The sequence below is a fragment of the Vitis riparia genome, chromosome 15, assembly GCF_004353265.1.
Source record: "Vitis riparia cultivar Riparia Gloire de Montpellier isolate 1030 chromosome 15, EGFV_Vit.rip_1.0, whole genome shotgun sequence".
NCBI classification, from domain to species: domain Eukaryota; kingdom Viridiplantae; phylum Streptophyta; class Magnoliopsida; order Vitales; family Vitaceae; genus Vitis; species Vitis riparia.
In genome coordinates, this window is record NC_048445.1 from 19,757,974 (window position 1) to 19,775,397 (window position 17,424).

General features: G+C 39.6%; 1 protein-coding gene and 1 pseudogene across 1 annotated transcript; both read right to left on the reverse strand.

Moving 5' to 3' along the window:
• Positions 1-13,595: 13,595 nt before the first annotated feature.
• On the reverse strand, positions 13,596-14,549 carry LOC117932485 (annotated as a pseudogene).
• A 310-nt stretch (positions 14,550-14,859) lies between these two features.
• On the reverse strand, positions 14,860-17,005 carry LOC117932055 (transmembrane protein 147-like). The gene is made up of 2 exons (XM_034853096.1): positions 16,789-17,005; positions 14,860-16,364 (listed from the first exon to the last, which is right to left on the reverse strand). Exons 1-2 carry the CDS (start codon positions 17,003-17,005, stop codon positions 15,871-15,873), a joined length of 711 nt encoding a protein of 236 aa, XP_034708987.1. The 3' UTR covers positions 14,860-15,870.
• Positions 17,006-17,424: the final 419 nt, after the last annotated feature.

Genomic DNA, 17,424 nt, shown 5'->3' on the forward strand with positions numbered 1-17,424 from the left:
AGTTTGAGTCAGGGCCGCACCTATATCGATCGGCCATCTCCTTGTCATGACAGTTCAGTTTCCGGGACCGCACCTATATCGATCGGTCATCATCTTATCAGTTTGAGTTTGAGTCGGGACCGCACCTATATCGATCGGCCATCTCCTTGTCATGACAGTTCAGTTTCCGGGACGGCACCTATATCGATCGGTCATCATTTTATCAGTTTGAGTTTGAGTCGGGGCCGCACCTATATCGATCGGTCATTGTCTTGTCAGTTAGAGTTCGGGGCTGCGCCTATATCGATCGGCCATCTCCTTGTCATATCAGTTTGTGTTTCTGGGACCGCACCTATATCGATCAGTCATCATCATGTTAGTTCAGTTTCTGGGACCGCACCTATATCAATTGGTCATTCATCCTGTCAGTTTCAAGTTCAGTTCGAGTCGGGGTCGCACCTATATCGATCGACCATCTCCTTGTCATGTCAGTTTAGTTTCGGGACCGCACTTATATCGATCGGTCATTGTTTTGTTGGCTTGAGTTGAGTCTTGTTCACCTCCGAGTCACACCTGCATAGTTGAGTCTTGTTTGATTTTGAGTCACCATCTTTACGTGTTTTTTATGTTCAGAGTCATTCTCCTCACCTGGTTACTTGGAGCTTATCGCCTATTCATCATTGCTCTTCTAGACTTCCCCCCTTCCACTGCATGACATGGTCCTTCGAGTTCGCGACACATACTTTGGTCATATTGTTAGGCACCCTACACTTGGCATTCTCATATAGCTCACATAGGGCAGTCTCCTTTAGACCTGTTTCGTTTGTACTTCAGGGTGGTTCGACCGTTACTCATTTTTGCAATTGATCTTCGAGTCACTTTTGGAGACGTCTTAGAGGGAGCCTGGGTCCTTAATGTGGCTTCAGAGGCATTTTGAGACACCCTTTTCTTTTAGAGGGCTGCCTGGAGATATTGTTGGGGATCCTTTGCTTGGGGGAAAAGGGGGAAAGGATTCTGGCAAAGCAGGAGTATTGTGAGTAGCAGAGAGCTTTAGGAGAGAGGAGGTCCTAGAGCTTTGGGGAGAGTATTGTTTTGAGAGCTAGGAGCAAGCCAGAGGAGGGAGTGGTACTTTTGGCTGCTGTTTTTCTGGCAGAGAGAGGAAGGAGTGACCGGAGAGAGGAGGAGGTGATGCTTTTTGGAGGGCAGCCTGGAGAGTTTTGAGTAGGTTTTAGCTTAGGGAAGGTGGGATTTCGGAGAGGGAAGGAAGAAGAACTTGAGAGCGTTCTCTCTGGAGAGACGCAAAAGGTAAGAGAAGGACTTCTTCTGATAGTTTGGAGGGCAAGGACTTTGAAAGGGCATTTCCAATTGATTTTGTGGTAACTCCTCAGACTATTCACACTCACTCATATTTGTTTTCTTTCTTTCTTTTATCTTTCATTCTCTCTAGTTATCTCGTTTTTTTTTTTTGCACTAGTGGATTGTTTGTGTGTGGATGTGATGCTGGGTTACTCTCTTTTTGTATTCATTTATTCGAGTATGGATCACTCCCATTTTTTATATTTGTTTTAAACTTCTCTGCTGCACCACTGGCCGGAACCCCCGGATCTCAAAATGAAAGGGGATCCCACCTGTTACCTGGCTCGCTTTGTTTACTCTGTTATGGGTATACTATATCCTGTTTTATTTCCTCCTCCATTTTCGGTATCTCAATTCATATCTTGACTTCTGGTTCACGTTTTTAGACTCGTTTTGGACTTTTGGTTTTGTATTCTAATCTGTGCTTGAGGGAGAGAGGGTGGTGCTTTGGTTTCTACTACCGATGCATGGCTCCCAGTGGACGAGATGCCTATAGGAGCTACTTCGGCTTTTGTTTTGACTGTCCAATGAGTGCAAATGGAGCACTAGGTCGTACCACGAAGCTGTGAAGTGGGGTACTGATTGCCTCATTAAAGATTACCTATGCTCCTATTGTCTTTTTACAGGGAGATGAAGGATGGAAATGCAAATCATTTCTGTTAGAAAAGGGCTTGAAGACATGTCCATATCGAAGATCTGCATTATTATACCGTTTCTCTGTATTCAGACACCCATGAAGCCATCTCTTCACACCCATTTCCGTGCCCACACTCCCATAACCATATCATACCTACCATTCATCATCATCCTCCCTACCATTTAATCCATCTCCATTTCATCCCTGTTATTTCCCACGTACAAGAAGTCCCATTGGCCTGGCCACTTTTCTCTGACCACTTTTCTAACTGTTCATACCCATATTCCCTTCGATGCAACATGGCTGACGTTCCTATTCATGGCGTTCCTGAAGGCATGCTTCCTGTTCCTTGTGACATAGTTGGAACTCCATCTCGTGCTGTTGCAGTCTCACAATCCATACCGATTAAGGGCACTGGATACTGCCCTTGCAAATGCATCATCTGATTAGTAGAAAATGATTGTTGGGTGAGAATTTGTACCCGTTTGTGGATCAGATGGAACATGAAATGGCAGCTAAGGTGACAGGCGTCTGAAAAGAATCTGAGCATTATCCCTGCTTGAAGACTCAGGGCATGGCGGTGGTGTCCGGGCAAGCGCGTCAGCTGAGTTAGTCGACTCAACCGGGTCTGTGGGACGGTGTTCTGGAACTCACCAAGTCAGCTCAGGAACGGAACAGTGATCTCCTTCTATGGGCGGTTCAGCTCTCATCGGTTCTTAACTCCGCTAGGACTTCGCTGCTGTCACCGGAGCTCGAGCACTTCCTGGTGTCGTATATCTGCTGGGCCAGCGACGTGCTGGTCACGTGGGAGTTCCTCGAGAAGGTCATCGCCGACTCCGTCAACTTCTAACGTGAGCGTTACGGTTTTGTTTGAGAAATCTGGATGCAAGTTTTTTTTGGCGTCGTTGCACATGTCAACAGATATAATTAAGGTCTATGGGCCATCAGCGGTTAAAGGTTTAATTGTTTTCGCGCCTAATGATAAGGTTTTCAAAGCTGATAATGTGTCTGTACTGTCCAAGTTCGCCAATGCCGAGTCAATGACGCTTTCATAGAATCATGTTGTCACTTTCATACACTCCGGTGGGTTCTCAAAGACTAGTGAAGATGCCTGTGTGATGTTTAATAAGATTGGTACAACTGTCTATACTCTCAAGCAGAAGTTGAAACCCTATCTTCCACAAATGAAGGATCCTCATGCTAGACAAGATGACTATGTTGATAATGCGTTTAAATGAATAGTCCACGCAAAGAAAAAGTCTAGGTGACTCAAATGAGAGTGGACACTACTAGGGCAGCTGCAGTAGCATTCCCAACCTCACTACATGGTCCGCATGGCCGCCTTTTAAAGCCATATGTTTTTCTACCTTTGTTTCACCTTTGACTTTTAAAATAATCCCTCAAATCCCAATTTTCAAATAGTTTTCCAATTTTTAAATTCTTCAAATAATTTTAACTTCTTAAATTTTTTTCATCCTTAGACATTTTTTTAGGTTCTAAATACCTCATTCTTTTAATAAAATTTGCCGCCATTTTCTTCTCGGCAAGCCTTTTTCACATTTTATGTGATTTTCAAAATGTTTTAAAATAATTGTGAATTTAATTTCGTAATTCTCAATTATAGAATTTACGAAGTTAATTCACTAAAAAATAAAAAGGGCTTTGGTGGGGGCCCGACATAAGTGATTCTATAATTGATTGATTGATTGATCGATTTAATTGCCATGTATGATTGATTTATCCTGTTCTCTGACGTGCATGCTATTATCCCTAAATTGTGCACTAACTCTCTCTCTTGATAGCGCATATTGGTTCGCCACCCAGGTACGTAGTTTCTCGCATCATGATCACTCTTTATGCTTGTTTTGTTTTTCATACGTGCATGATCGATTTGAGTATTCATTGATTTTCTTATTGATTACCACGTCAGCTTCATTTTATTAGTAGAGACCCGACTTTAGGGACTTAGAGGGGTGCTACGGTCTTTACCGTACCTTCCTGATAAGTAACCTGACCCCCGAGCCCGATCCAATTTTTCACAGACCATCTTTTCCGAAATAAGGAGTCACACTTAGGGTTTTTCTTTCTTATTTTGTTTACCCTTTTAAAAATAAAACAAAAATAAGTGGCGACTCCAAATCATTTTCAAATAATCAATAAAAATCAATTTTTCGAACAAAAATTGAGCTCGCCATCGAGTGGGAAACGCATGAGCCGAAATGCGGGGTCCACAATTATGTTGTTTGATTTTGTAATATTTTATTTCTATTAAGTTTTAAAAAATAAAGAAAAACCATCATATTTTTTTATTTAGAAAAAATAAATAAATATTTTAACCTTTTATATTTAATAAAAAATTTATAATAAATCATTAAAAAATAGAAAAACAAACCACCTAAGGTTTGAAAGCAAATTACTTTCAATAAAAAGCTAAAAAGCTTAACATCCTCTTAATTTTTTAAAAATGACAACTTATCAGCTCCTGAATGAATATTTAATCATTAAAAAAACAATTTAAGAAATTTGTTGAATGGGTTAAAAATTAAAGTTCAAGTCAAGTCAGATAGACAGATGTCATGTTAGCAGTGGTGAGCCACCCCATACAGCCTGCTGAGATGGCAGGCTATGGTCTCTCAAAGAGAAGTAGAGGGTGGGACTGGAGGAGATCAGAGGTTTGTTAATCCTCTCAAACTCTTACCGAATTTCTTTTATTGATTTCCTTAATTATGATCTTTCTCTCCAAATCTTCATCTAATCTCTGTGTCCTCATTGTTAATTTATTGCTCAACAGGTCTAATTAAATTGAGAATATATCCAGAGTACATGCCTATTTACCGCGCTACCTTCAGACGCCGACAACAACGAAGTCTAATGGTCACTCCCCGTAAATCCATCCTGAGCCTTCTTTTCCTCATACTTCCCTTTATCACCAACCTCGAGTGGGAAACGCATGAGCCGAAATGCGGGGTCCACAATTATGTTGTTTGATTTTGTAATATTTTATTTCTATTAAGTTTTAAAAAATAAAGAAAAACCATCATATTTTTTTTTATTTAGAAAAAAAAAATAAATATTTTAACCTTTTATATTTAATAAAAAATGTATAATAAATCATTAAAAAATAGAAAAACAAACCACCTAAGGTTTGAAAGCAAATTACTTTCAACAAAAAGCTAAAAAGCTTAACATCCTCTTAATTTTTTAAAAATGACAACTTATCAACTTATTAGCTCCTGAATGAATATTTAATCATTAAAAAAACAATTTAAGAAATTTGTTTGATTAATTTAGAATGGGTTTAGTATTTCTTTCTATAGATTGAGTTGTGCACTTTTATTACCATTAAAGTCAAAACCCTTTCTATATTAGAAGTATTTTCCAAAAAGCATTGTTAAATGGATTCTTGGTACAGGGTCTACCTAATCTTTGCCAAGTTTCGTGTAATTTGCCAAAAAGCTCAACTGTTCTAAGAGCCTTAGTTTTACTGTTATCAAGAATCACTATAAAAACTCTACGGGGGTGTTTGGTCCGTCGGAATAGGGAATGGAAATAATATTTTGTTTCCTTTCCTATTTCTTAGTGGAATGGAATGAATTTTATGATTCCATTTATAGCATTTGGATGAACTTAGGAATGCAAGATTGGAATGATTATTTGTTTCCATTCCAATGTTTGATAATAATAGGAATGAAAATGAAGAAGAAATAAATTACATATAATTTAAAATATTTTTTTATTTTTACTTTTATTTTAAAAAAATAAAATTTGAGAGGTTTTTTGTTATTAAATAATAAGACTAAAAAAATATATATGTACTCAATAAATAAAAAATTAACCATAAAAAATCGTATAACCCTAATGCACAAATATTCAATTATTATTTTTATTAAAAATTTGAATAATTTGTCATGCTTAAGTAGTTATAAAATTATATTTTTCAAAAAAATTTATTTATTATAATATTTAAATTCTCAAAGCTAGCAAATGTTTTTCCTATTTTCAAAAGAGGAAATAAAAGAATTCAAATTTATTCTAATTTTCAACAAGTATCATATCCGATAAAATCCAAAACCCTATAAATTAGAAATTGATTTTTTTTTTTTAAATATCGTGGAAGGTTTAATTGATTCAATAAAAGTCAGACAGATGTCATGTTAGCAGTGGTGAGCCACCCCATACAGCCTGCTGAGATGGCAGGCCCCATAGCCTGCTGCTATCCCTCTAACACAAAAAATTAAACTCCCAACTCCCACTCCCATTACTCCAAAACATGTGTGTGGACCCACACAAAGGAATATAAAATAATTGGTTTGGAATTAACTTGTCTATTAGGAGTTAGCCACAAATTAAAAATTAAAATTCAAAATCACCCATAGCCGAAGGAAGAAGACAAATGTAGTCAATAGTCAATACTTCACACCCTCTACGTCTCTTCACCCTCTACTAAAAATTAAAATTCAAGCAAGTCCAGATAGACAGATGTCATGTTAGCAGTGGTGTTAGCAGTGGTGAGCCACCCCCCTGCTGAGCAGGCCCCATAGCCTGCTGAACAAAATCAGATACATGGCCGAACAAAATCAGATACATGGCCGAGGTTTCACCCTCTACTAAAAATAAAATTCAAGCAAGTCAGATAGACAGATGTCATGTTAGCAGTGGTGACCCTGCTGAGCAGGCAAAATCAGATACATGGCCGAGGTTTCACCCTCTACTAAAAATAAAATTCAAGCAAGTCAGATAGACAGATGTCATGTTAGCAGTGGTGTTAGCAGTGGTGAGCCACCCCCCTGCTGAGATGGCAGGCCCCATAGCCTGCTGAACAAAATCAGATAGCCCCATGGCCGAGGTTTCAACGTCTCTTCACCCTCTACTAAAAATTAATTAAAATTCAAGCAAGACAGATGTCATGTTAGCAGTGGTGTTAGCAGTGGTGAGCCACCCCATACAGATAGCCCCATAGCCGAAGGAAGAAGACAAATGTAGTCAATACTTCACCCTCTACAAAACCAAAAAATTATCTATAGAGAAGGTGTCTCTCAAAGAGAAGTAGAGGGTGAAGCTTGAAGGACTGGAGGAGATCAGAGGTTTGTTAATCCTCTCAAAGGACTGGAGGAGATCAGAGGTTTGTTAATCCTCTCAAACTCTTACCGAATTTCTTCTATTGATTTCCTTAATTATGATCTTTCTCTCCAAATCTTCATCTAATCTCTGTGTCCTCATTGTTAATTTATTGCTCAACAGGTCTAATTAAATTGAGAATATATCCAGAGTACAACCATGCCTATTTACCGCGCTACCTTCAGACGCCGACAACAACGAAGTCCAATGGTCACTCCCCGTAAATCCATCCTGAGCCTTCTTTTCTTCATACTTCCCTTTACCACCAACCTCATTAATTTAAAATTTCAAAATCAGTCCAATTCGGCATATCAAGCCCATCCCATGACGATCTTGGTGGCTAATGGTAGTTTGGTGCTATTTAGCTTGTTATTTGGAATCCAGCCCACCTTCCTCTCTCCTACCTATGCTGCTGTCTTCCGTACTACCATGGTATTTTGCGGTTTCCTCTCACTGGCTTCATTTGCTTCACTCTTGTTCCCAGATGCATGTAGACCTGGGATATATGTCATCTACCTCCTGCTTTCACTTGGCAACTGCTTGCATGGGCTGGTCCGAAAGTGGACTTTATTCACAAGGATGCAACAATGGCTGGCGAGAAGGAGCCCACCAATTTTACCCATAACCAACATGGATACACGTTAGAGAGGCCATACAGGTAGAATATTTCTTAGCAACTGAGTGCATTAATGTATTCCATGTTGGCATAGGTATATGATTAAATAAGCAAACTTGGTAATAGAATAACAGCTGGGCTAGATTTCCAGACATTATTTAAAACCCCAAACACAGTTTTGGTTGGTTTTAAAGAAAGGGTTTGAGTGATTTTATGTTCGTTGCATGTAATGAAATTCCTTGATTTCTCATTCTTAACATTAGCATTTTTTATGCTCTCTCTTATATACTCTCAAGTCTCAACAGATATAAAGTATTCACGAATTAAGGGTTTTAAAAAGAAGATTCAATCTTCAGATATGGAATAAATAGGAGTAGCCCATTCTATAAGATATCAAAGGCCTAATAATTTTTCAAAGTTATATAAGTAAATGAACTTGATCCTCTTCAAGCCTCAACCTCTCCCCCTTGAATTTTCTTCCTCCTACACTTCATCTCCCAAAAGCTCAGTCATGTCTGAGTCTCCGACGATCATCAAGGCTAATACTAATCTTCTTTCTCAAACACCAATTCTCATTGCAATCAACACAGCCACACAAATTCCACAAAAATTGTCAAAATGAGGAAACTATGCCTCATGGCATTAACAGTTTACCAACCTTTTCTATGGTTATGATCTCTTAGGATATCTAGATGGAACACTCCTATATCTGCCCGGAACAACAGTAGTTTCGGGAACAAACACTGATATTGCCGATCTTGATGATCACAAGCTTTGGATGCGACAAGATCGTTTAATCTTGCATGCTATTCAAACCTCTGTTACAACTTTGGTTTTACCAATTGTATCAAGGTTCAATACTGCTATTGAGGCCGGCTTGGAATAAATTGGAGATGACCTACGCTAATAAGTCACATACTTGCATGCTCAACCTTTTCAATGCCCTCCCGAAAGTTAGCAAAGAAGGAAAAATAGTAGCTGATTATATGCAAGGTATAAAAATTATCATTGATGACTTTCAATGATTGGTCATCCCTTGAGTGATGGAGAAATTATCATTCACTCACTCAATAGTATTGGTCCGGAATAAAAAGAACTTGCAACCATCATTCATGCTCGAGACTCATCGATGTCATTTGAAGAATTACATGACAAACTTCTTGATCATGCATGAATCATTCTTGAAATGAGAAGAAGCCAATAAGGGTATTCCACCAATTACTGCTCAATTCAACTAGAAACATTTCAAACAAGAAAGGGAAAGACACAATCTTGGTGGCAATTACAACCATTTCACCAATCTAGAGCCAAATCCAAATTTTGGCAACAGAGGCAACCCACATAATCCAGGGAATTTCCATGGCAACCGTAACTTTCAAGGAAGCCTTGATCATTTCAACTCCAACGATTCCAATCTCCAACACAGTTTTGGCATCCTCAATATGGCAATAACTCATAGAGGATTATTTGTCAACTATGTGATAAAATGGGCCTAGTGCAAAAACATGTCGTTCTCGTGCAACTCCACCATCTCCTATGAAAAATTGGCCTCAAGCCAATTATATGGCCAATGACTAGTTTGGAAACCACAACAATTGGGTGGTAGACTCTGGCGTATCTTATCACATGACCTCTGACCTACAAAATCTCTCCATTCACTTCGATTATGGTGGTAACAAAGATATCATGGTCGATGCCGGTAAAAAAATTCCTATCACTAATATTGGTTCCACCACACTTGATTCACATAATACCATTTTTTAGTTAAATAGTGTTTTGTGTGCTCCTCGTATAAAAAGCAATCTTATTTTTGTTTCTCAATTCTACTCTCAAAATAGTACATCCATTGAATTCTTTCCTGATTGTTTTCTCATGAAGGATTTGAGTACAGGGGCATCCTTGGTTTGATGCCAGAATAGAGGGAACATCTACGAATGGCCCACGGAGTCATGGTTCACCATCTGCATTTACGTCTACCACAACTTTGGACTCATGGCATTGTCATCTTGTACATCCTTCTTCTCAAGTTCTCAAGAAACCAGCTTCTTCTGCTTGTCTTCCTATGTCTAAGTTAGTTCTTTCTCTCATTTTGATGCATGTCTCTATAGTAAAAGTCACAAACTTCCATTTGATGTTTTCTCTCTTTCTTGTAACAAACCACTTGAAATCATATTCATTGATGTTCGGGGACTTGCTTCTATACGCTCTTATGATCACTTTCATCACTATGTCATTTTTGTAGATTATTTTACAAAATATACATGGTTTTACCTTATTAAGCACAAATATATATAATGTTCTTATCATCTTTGAATGGTTGAAGAAACTTGTTGAAAATTTTTACCAAACTAAAATCAAAACCATTTATTCTGACTGTAGTGGTGAAGCTCACAATCTTGGATATCATTTATCTGAGTACGACATTCAACATCTCAAATCGCCTTCCCACCACCTCGTTGGTACATCTGAATGCAAACATCGTCACATTGTTGAAACCATACTTAGGTGGTGTTTGTTTTTTTGGCTTTTTGCTGAAAACAATTTGTTTTTAGAATTTAGGTTGTTTGTTTTTCTATTATTTCCTAATTTATTATAAACTTTTTACTAAATAAAAAAAATCAAAATATGTAATTTTTTCTAAATAGAAAAAATAACATATTGATTTTTCTTTACTTTTTAATACTTAATAGAAATAAAATACTACAAAAACAAACAACCTAATATTTAACACTATTAAACATTAAGCTTCTATTTAGAATTAAGTAAAAAAATAAACATCAACTTAGTCTCCCCCATCATGCATCAATGCCACCTCGTTTTTGGTCTATCGCCTATCAAACTGTTGTGTATCTTATCAGTTGCATGCCCACCTTCGTGCTTAATCTTCACTCTCCGTTTGACAAAATTTTCAACAAACCACCAAATTATCACAAGTTAGGTGTCTTTGGTTGTTTATGCCACCCTTGGCTTTGTCCATACACCTCACATAAACTTGAACCCTGCTCCCGTCCTTGTGTCTTTGTTGGTTATTCCAATGAATATAATGCTTATTCTTGTCTCGCCAAGTCGTCTTTATAGAGTCTGTCTTCCCCTTCAAGAACTCTTCTTTTCCTGCCCTTTCTGTTCCAGACCATCTCTTAAATCAATGGCTTATTTCAATTTCCTCTCAAGCCAATGTTGAAAATCATTCACATCGTTCCCCAATTTTGGACATAGAATCCCCACTCACCTAATGTGTTCCTATTTTGCCTCATACATCTCCACTTCGTCATCCTCCCTCTTCCGCTTCCCTTTTAACTTTAATGTCAAATCTCATTAATAATACTACTAATGGATTTGACTTTCCCTAGGCTCTTTTCATGCAAGATTTACTTCGATTATTGTAGTGCCATCTCCTTCAACACATAATGATGCTTCTCTCTCTCATTCCTACTCATATTCCATCTTAGGTAAACTTTCCTTCCCTACCCATATTTCTCAATTCCTCAAATTCAACCCATGGCCAAACCCAAACATGTTCCAAATATAATATTTTCAAGCCTAAGAAAATATTTGACTTGCACACCACAACCACCCAGTCCTCAACCCAAATTGAACCTACCACATTTTCTCTAGCTCAGTTCCCGAATGACACAAAGCCATGAGTGTCAAGTATGATGCATTGCTTTCCAATTCCACCTAGGTCCTTGTTCCTCCACAACCCACACAAAACATTGTTGGCTATAAGTGGTAATTTCAAATTAAGAGAAACCCCGATGGGTCTGTTGCTTACCACAAAGCTTGCTTAGTGGCTAAGGGATTTTATAAAGGCTAGGCATAGACTTCATAGACACCTTCAACTTGTTGTGAAACCTATTATTGTTTGCTTAATTCTTAGTCTAGTTGTTGCTAACGGTTGGCCCTCACGTCACCTCAAAAAGGCTATTTATGGCTTATGTCAAGCACCACAGGCTTGGTACAATGAACTTCGGTCCTTCCTCATCTCAATCGGTTTCCTCAAATCCTACTCTTAACACCTCCTTATTCATTCAACGTTATGGTGGTCATGTCATCTATCTAGTTGTTTATGTAGATGATATAATAGTCACTGGTATCTCAGAACCTCATGTGAGTGAGTTCATTACCTCACTAGTTGATCACTTCTCTCAAAGATCTCAGGCCTTTAGCATATTTTCTCTATGTGGAAACTCAACCTACCTCTTAAGGACTCTTTTTGTCCCAACTGAAATATATTCGTGACCTACTTACAAAAAACGAATATGTTGGATGCCAATGTAGTCTCAAGCTCGATGTCTTCTATTGAATCAGTATGCCTTCATGATAGTAGTCCACCGGCTAACGCAACTCAGTTTCGCCAAATCCTTGGATCACTGTAATACCTATCTTTGACTCGCATTGATGTCTCCTTTGCAGTCAACAAGCTCCTACAATTCATGCATAACCCATTCATGCGTCATTGGTCGGCAATTAAGCTCATTTTTCGATAATTCAAAGGTACAATGATGTATGGACTTCTCATTCATTGCCACTCTCCTCTCAAATTACATGCATTCACTAATGTCGACTAGGCTGGGAAGCCAGATGATCCGATGTCAACTATAGCATATTATGGACCCCGTATTTTGGCTCATGCGTTTCCCACTCGATGGCGAGCTCGATTTTTATTTAAAAAATGGATTTTTATTGTTCAGAAAAATGACTTGGAGTCGCCACTTATTTTTGTTTTATTTTAAAAGGGTAAACAAAATAAGAAAGAAAACTCTAAGTGCGACTCCTTATTTTGCAAAAGGTGATGTACGAAAAACCGGATCGGATTCGAGGGTCAGGTTACTTATCGGGAAGGTACGGTAAAGACCGTAGCACCCCTCTAAGTCCCTAGAGTCGGGTCTCTACTAATAAAATGAAACTGATGTGGCAATGATAAGGAAATCAATGGATACTCAAAACGATCATGCACGTGCGAGAATCAGAAAATGCATAGACAACGACCAGAGGGAAAATGGGTACGTACCTAGGCAACAAGCCACCATGCACTATCAAGAGAGAGGGTTAGTGCACAATTAAGGAATAATATCATGCATGTCAGAGAGCAGGATAAATCAATCATGTATGATAATCAAGTCAATCAATCAGTCAATCAATCGACTAGGTCACATATGTGGGGCCCCCACCAAAGCCTGTTTATTTTTGCATGAATTAATTCCATAAATTTCATTATTTGGAATTATGGAAATAAATTCACACTTATTTTAAAACATTTAAAAAAAAATAGAAAATGTGAAAATGGTCTGTTGAAGAGGAAATAGCAACCAAATTTTATTGAAAATGAGTCTTGTGGAACCTAAAGACTCTAAGGATGAAAACTTTGAAGACTTGAAGTTATTAAAAAAACAGAATTTGGAATTGCAAAATGAAGTCGGGAAGAATTATTTTCTAAACCAAAGAGGATTGGAGAAAAGGAAACTGACACGTGGCCCTGAGTTGCATGCCAAAGGTGGCCATGCAAAACAGGTCGTGCTTGAGGAAAGAGAATGGGTCTGGGGTGCAAAATGAACTGCCACTGAACCACATCATTAAACACGCAACTGCTGGTCTTCACCCGAATGCTGAACTCCTGATTTACATTGAACAAAAGGTCCAACTGCAAACCCTTGTTATCTCAGGGAACCTAATTATCCTTGAGGTCCTCCAGAAGAACTAGATCAACTTGTTGGCTGAGATAAACCATTAATGTCAAAGGAGGAATTTCTATTGGAGTTCGCATCGCTCAACATCCCCATCGAGCTCAATATTGGGGCCCGCCTTGAGATAATGGACCTCCAGTGGTAAGATAGGAATTTCCTTCATAGAAATCACCTGTAGAAGTGCTCATCATAGAGGATCCTCTACCAAAGTTGATGCTCCACCCTATGTTGCCTCCACCAACAATATCTCTTTGATACATGTGCTTATGTCGTGACCCACATTCAACCATGCACTGTTCAAGGTCATCTGTAGAGGCTCTAAATGCAGGGGATAACCTCTTGGAGGGCATTCAGAAAATCCTCCATGGTGACTTTTATACTCTCCTTCAAGTGGCGGGTCTACAATAAGATGAAATTTCTTTGAGTCTGAGACATAAGGTCTCACCCATTCAAAAAGCTTCTGCTCACTACGAGAAAGGTTGCTCTTCCCTGCTCGCCTTCCTGTGATAAGTCATATAGAACCACCTCAAAGCTCCATACGTCATTCTTTGCAGTTAGCCTGCCAGCGTGAACATATTCTGGAGATGCATAACCAACTGTACCTACAACTGATGTTGAAACATGACTAGCTCCTTGACTTGGTCCTTGCCTAGCCAGTCTAAAATCAGAGAGCTTTGCATTAAAGTCCTCAACTAGCAGAACATTTGGTATTTTAAAAGCTTGAAATATTAGTTGAAAATCCATTTCTTCATGAAGGTATGCCAAACCACGGGCCGCATCTTGAGCAATCTTTTGTTTCGTCATCCACAAGAGCGATGATGGTACCCGAGCCAACAGATGGTCCTCCAAGCTTTTATTACACATAAGCTCATAAACCAATAGACTTTGGATCCTTCTTTCATCGTCTTCTGCACAATATCCCACTAACTTCACCAGATTTGGGAGCTTAACTACACCTAAAAAGTTCAACTCGTTGATCCACTCCTTGTGTCCTTGGAATCCATTTCGATTCAACTGCTTTACAACAACATCCATCTTTGAATCAGGAGCTTCATCGGCATGAACCCTCACCCCAAGGTAGTCGTCAAGTGCTCGCATAACCTTCTCGATCCATTGTGTAAGCTCACGAGAGGGTGCCTAAACCAAGATTTGGCTTTCAGCCAATCTATAACCGAGCTGCTGTAGGATGCCAGAATAGAGAGTTGCAGTATTTCCTGTTCCTAACTGAGCTCGATGAAATCATGAATATCCGGTTCCGTAATGTTCAACGTCATAGCATAAAACCTTTTCTCGATCCTCCCATGGTCTGAAACCATTAAAAAAAAAATAGTCGTATCAATGCAGTCCGAGACTTCCGCACAAGAATATTTCGAGCTTAAATCTCTGATAACTCTCTTATAGAAAAGGGACCACAACTACCCCTTTTGAAATCGAGAAGGACCCATATCCCGTCTTCGCTTTGTATCCGATTTATGAGCGTGTACACGCCATCTCTTCTGGTTCTGGATGTAAGAGATGAGGGTGATGCCTCAAAGGCAACAAAAGTTTGACGGGAATGGACGCATATGAGGGTGTGCTTGGGATGAAAAATAGGAAGGTGGCGAGTATTTTAATGGGTATGATAGGGGTATATGGGTATGAGAAGGTGGACGTGATGAAGGGTACAATGGAGCGAGTCTGATTGGTTTAGAAGGAATGGATGGCATGTATGAATATGGAAAAGTGGGTTTGAACGGTGAGAGGTGGTGAAAGAATGAATAGAAGTGCATGTACGTGGTTAGTATGGGGATGAGAATGGGTAGGAAGATGAGAAAAGGTGAAATGAAGAATGGAAGGGCATGTATGTAGTGGGTATGCTAGATGAAGGGGTGAACGACATGGGAGGATATGGGTGATAAGTTAAAGGAATATATAATGGATGTTTGTGGGGCTAGGTAGGGTCATGCAAGGATGGAGGGATTGGGCTTGAAGGAAGCTTGGAACACGGGCGCCTAGTGTAGTTAATGGTTGCATTTGTGGAGGTACAGGTGTCGGGACTGACATGGGTGCTGGAGGAAGAGAAACTGGAGTTGTAGAGGATGGCTCCATCTGCAAAATATGCTGCAAGGCGAGTTTTGGCAAGCTTTGTCTTTGCACAGAGCAACATTCCTGATGTGCCCCTTCCAAGGTGATGAACAGGAACAGAATGTGATTCTTGGCATGCTGGCAGAGAGTTTTGCTTGTTGGCCCGTCATTGGAGCTGTGTCAAAACAGTCCGTTGCTGGAGAAGTCCACCAGGTAGAACTTGTAGACCGAAGGGCTTATTGGAAGCAATCGCATCATCATCTGCCATTTTCTCTCTCTAAGTACCCCTTATCTTTACTGTATTTTTTTCCAGTTTCAAATGAGCCAATGTTCTGCGAGGGGGATTTTGCATCATTATGGTTCCAAGACTGTATCTCTGACAACCGTCACAGGATGAGGAGTTATTCTAGGTGTCCTCATGTAGACGGTCTTTGACATGTTGCAAAGAGCTGCCAGCTAATGAAAGCCATCACCAAAGAGGTAAACAGTTCGAAGCCCACTTCCTTTGGAAGGTGCCATCCCAAACCTCGTCTCAAGTAGCTGGTAATAGAAAGCATGGTCGCCACAATCCTCAACACCAGATTAGCATTTGCTTCCAGGCCTTGCAAAATGTGATCCCAAGTAAATTCTAGTCCTCTAGCACCAACCCAAAGGGGTGCCAGTCTATGCAGCACAGAATCAGCAAAAGCCCATCCAAGTCCAATAGCCTGGAACTCATGGTTTTGAGAGATGTTCCTGTGAGTCAGTTGGGTCAAAGCAAAGTAAAGCCCAACAACATCTATAAAACCAATTAAAGCTTTCAACAATTCCTGATATGGATCAAAGCTGTCATTTTCGGATACGTTTAGAAAGGTTGCCAGACAAACAAGCTTTATCAAAGCTGTTCCAAATGGTGCTGTGAAGAGATGTGCTTAATGCCAAATTTGCCAAAACCCCTCCAGCTGCCTCCTTCACTTTAATATCCTCATCCTCCAGGGACCTGATTACTCAGATGTCAAGGAAGAATGCCTCAACAAACCAGTTATCTATTCTATTGCCCCACTTTCTGCTACTGACTTTCTATATAGATTAACTGAAGCTATTTCTCGTAGAAGGCCTGCAGCTGCTTCACAAGTAGAACGGGAGTCTGATTTAAGGAGATTCACTGTGAGATTTAAGCAGCCTCGGAATTGCATTATGGCATCAATATACTGCTTTTCCCCAAGTGAATATTTCTACAATGCTACTACTGCCAATTCCCTATCAAGAGGATCATTATCTAGCCCAAGCACCCGAACAAACAATGCCACATAACCATCACCAAGACTAGGAGAGCTGTTGTTTATGGTATGCACCCCAGGAACCAGGTCCAGGTCCGTATTGAGGAAAACTTTCTACGCTTGCCGGTATTGGATTCATGCCATAGTTTGTAAGATAAGGATTTGCTGCATATCCAGCTTCAGGGTTGCCATAATTTCCACCATAACCTGGATTCCCACCAGAAGCAGCAACATTTGCTCCTTTATCAGCATTAGCAAGCTCTGCACGAAGTTTTTCCAACTCCCTGGCCATTGAGACCTAGTTATTCTTCATCAACTGACCATGCTTCAAAATGAGGAGTGCTAGCAGGTATTCGGGAGTTGGAGAACTGAGAACGAACCCTGAGTCTTGATTGATAGCGGACCATGTTCAAAGACCCGTTCAGGTGCAGAAAAAATCCCGTGTCTCAGGAAACACGCTCCACAAAACCATCTTCTGGTCCCAAGTTCTAGGAACTATGCCCATATGAAACCACAAGCTCATGTTGGACCAAAACCCTTCTCCTTGAGGGTATGAATGGCCATCGAGAACAGAATATGAACAGCAAGGGAGCAAGCACAAAAATAGAGCATCCAAATGAACTTAAGAAAACAATTACATGAACCTCATCTTATATTGAGGTCAGAAGGTTCACGTATAGGTGGGAAAACCAGGTAGAAACAGGATCCAAA

What these genes read in the sequence shown, in the direction of transcription:
- LOC117932055 (XM_034853096.1), bottom strand. Translation starts at nt 17,005, where the DNA reads ATGGCCAGGGAGTTGGAAAAACTTCGTGCAGAGCTTGCTAATGCTGAT. An exon ending in ACCTGGACCTGGTTCCTGGG is followed by an intron (nt 16,365 to 16,788) that starts GTGCATACCATA and finishes TTTGGCATTAAG; the next exon opens with CACATCTCTTCACAGCACCA.